At 50.8% G+C, this 3,122-nt stretch overlaps 1 protein-coding gene across 1 annotated transcript; it reads right to left on the bottom strand.

Annotated features, from left to right (window-relative positions):
- Positions 1 to 960: 960 nt before the first annotated feature.
- Positions 961 to 2,755, bottom strand: LOC134444015 (translation initiation factor IF-2). The gene is made up of 2 exons (XM_063193503.1): positions 2,237 to 2,755; positions 961 to 1,260 (listed from the first exon to the last, which is right to left on the bottom strand). Exons 1-2 carry the CDS (start codon positions 2,742 to 2,744, stop codon positions 1,193 to 1,195), a joined length of 576 nt encoding a protein of 191 aa, XP_063049573.1. The 5' UTR covers positions 2,745 to 2,755; the 3' UTR covers positions 961 to 1,192.
- Positions 2,756 to 3,122: the final 367 nt, after the last annotated feature.

Genomic DNA, 3,122 nt, shown 5'->3' with positions numbered 1-3,122 from the left:
TGTTGCATAGTGACTCCAGAGTAATGAGTAATCTCAGACGACAACAATAAAACAATCTCTCCACCCGCTAATCTCAATCTCTCCACCCACTAATCTCCACACCTGGCTAATCTGGGGCATCAAGAAGATGCGTAATCTCTACAGGTCACTCAGATTACAGAGTCATCTCATCAGGTAATCCCAGTAACACTTGAGAATAACAGTCGCTAAAACGCTTTAGAAACGCTTTGTAAATAATGAATTAATAATCAACAAAACATTTACAAATGCTGTCATTCTAAAGTGTTATCGTAATCTCACATGAGCGCTAATCTCCATCCCGCAATCTCGTTGGCGAATCTGAAGTATCAAGACATCTCTCAGGACACAATAATCTCTATGGACAATTCCATTTTAAATTTTAGTTTTTCTCATATTTCAGACAAGTACATTTTCATCTTTTACCTGATAGGTTTCGACGGTAAAGCTTCTGCATTCTGAAGTAAATAATAGAAGTCCGCAACACTGTTAATGCTCCCAGATATTTATTTGCAGTTCTATTATTTACTTCAGATACTTTATTTTGTCCAGCACCTGTACCACTGATGTGCGCGCATTCTCTACCTCCTAAAGCTTCCGTCTTCTTCAGAGGGATGTTGACACACTACTGACAGGGAGGTGTGTGACCGTAGATGTCTCTTCTAGGATCAGTCAGAGTACGTCTCTCGTCAGCTCTAACCCTAACCCTAACCTCCACAACCACACCAGCTGATTTTAAAGCACCTGACACTTCAACATCCAGGTGACCCTCTGATGAAGACGGAAAGCTATGCCATCTAAATATGAAACTTAAGATTAAACTTTTACTTGTCTGAAAAATAAGAAAAACTGAAGTTTTACTATATCAATGTGTGTGTTTTTGTGTGTGTGTGTGTGTGGTGCGGTGTGGTGTGGTGTGTGTGTGTGTGTGTGTGTGTGTGTGTGTGTGTGTGTGTGTGTGTGTGTGTGTGTGTCTAGAGGTATCCGTGTTCGTCCAGGTCTTCAGGTGTGTGTGTGTGTGTGTGTGTGTGTGTGTGTGTGTGTGTGTGTGTGTGTGTGTGTGTGTGTGTGTGTGTGTGTGTGTGTCTAGAGGTATCCGTGTTCGTCCAGGTCTTCAGGTGTGTGTGTGTGTGTGTGTGTGTGTGTGTGTGTGTGTGTGTGTGTGTGTGTGTGTCTAGAGGTATCCGTGTTCGTCCAGGCCTCTGAAGGTGACGGGATTCCACCTGCCTGCTGCTCTGGAACCTGGAACACACACACACACACACACACACACACACACACACACACACACACACACACACACACACACACACACACACACACACACACACACACACACAACACACAACACACAGCATTATTACATTGACATACAGTCTGAAGCCAGGGCACATTTTGAGCTGTTGAGTTAATATTGCCCCGTGCACTCTTGTCAGTGTTGAGGTGCCAAATGCACACACACACACATATTACAATACACACACATATTGCAACATACAGTCTGAAGCTAGCCCTGATGAAGACCTGGTGATGTCGAAACATGTCGGCTTTTTAATGTAACTTCCCGTTTGGACACCTTGTTCTGGAGTGCCTGGATGAACTCTTCTCTCTAATATTATTGAATCGTATCGTCATGGAGGTTGAGATTGAGGTTGAGATTACCGACGGCATGGAGGAGATCTAATGGCCAGTAGTTGCTCTCACCTACAGTAATCGTGTGTGTGTGTGTGTGTGTGTGTGTGTGTGTGTGTGTGTGTGTGTGTGTGTGTGTGTGTGTGTGTGTGTGTGTGTGTGTGTGTGTGTGTGTGTGACTGTGTCGCTGCTCAGCAAAAATGTTGTTCCCGCGACGATTAAACGCCATGTGACATGACTGCGGCGCAGAGGTCCCTCCCATATGCTGCGTCGCGGACAGATATTCTAACCAGGATGCTTCGCGCGGACACAGTGGGCATGCGCGCTGCCTAGCGAACTTGATGATGCGTGGTTGCGTCCGAGCCAATTGAGGGCATCATGTGGGGGTGTGACGTAGGTGTTCCTGCACCTGGTCGTCCCTCTCGGGGATGCGAACCAGCCACCTCATCAACTACAACGGTCTGGAAATGGGAGACTCAGTACGATACCACTGGACTAAAGGAGGCACCTGTGTGTGTGTGTGTTTGTGTGTGTGCGTGCGTGCGTGCGTGCGTGCGTGCGTGCGTGCGTGCATGCGTGCCTGTACCTGTTTCAGCTCTCGGCTGGTTGGTCCTCTGCGTGCCTAAGGGGGTGTGGCCTTGCTGATTCACTTCCTCCTCTGGCTCCTCCCCTGACGACAGTTGCCCTGGCGACGGCTGTTGGCACTCCCCTGGTGCCGGTTGCCCCTCCCCTGGCGCCGGTTGCCCCTCCCCCTGGATGTCGGTCATGAAGGGCAGGCCTGGTCTGGGCTTGTGGTACTTCAGGCGGTAGGTGTCACTCATGCAGCTGTCCACCGAGAAGGTGCTGATGGGAGCAGCCATGTTGGGAAGGGCAGGAGGAGCAGCCATGTTGGGAAGGGCAGGAGCAGGAGGAGCCATGTTGGGAAGGGCAGGAGCAGGAGCAGCCATGTTGGGAAGGGCAGGAGGAGGAGCAGCCATGTTGAGAAGGGCAGGAGCAGCAGCAGCCATGTTGGGAAGGGCAGGAGCAGGAGCCATGTTGGGAAGGGCAGGAGCAGGAGCAGCCATGTTGGGAAGGGCAGGAGCAGGAGCAGCCATGTTGGGAAGGGCATTAGCAGGAGGACCCATGAGAAAGGCAGAGGAAGGAGGGATAATGGGGGTGGGAATAGGCACTGAGGAGGCGTGGCTGGACATGTTGGGGGTGTGGTTTGATACGCTGTGTCTAGACAGCAATAATGGCTCCTCCTCCTCATCTTCCTCCTCTTCCTCTTCCTGAATGGCCGGCTGTGGCGACGCCCCCTCCTCTTCTGACCAATCAGAGCGTGCGGGAGATGGAGAGCGAGAGCTGGCGTCTGAGGGAAGGGGGAGGGACTCTGTGGGAGACTCCACCCAGCGGCCGTTTCTATTGGTCCAGAGGAGTGCCGGGGATAAGGGGCGGGGTTTAGGCAGAGTAGGAGGGGCCAGGGAGTAATTGGC

Source organism: Engraulis encrasicolus, unplaced genomic scaffold (genome assembly GCF_034702125.1).
Source record: "Engraulis encrasicolus isolate BLACKSEA-1 unplaced genomic scaffold, IST_EnEncr_1.0 scaffold_430_np1212, whole genome shotgun sequence".
In the NCBI taxonomy this organism is placed as follows: domain Eukaryota; kingdom Metazoa; phylum Chordata; class Actinopteri; order Clupeiformes; family Engraulidae; genus Engraulis; species Engraulis encrasicolus.
The sequence above is the reverse complement of the archived record's forward strand: the minus strand, read 5'-3'. Positions and strand labels throughout refer to the sequence as shown.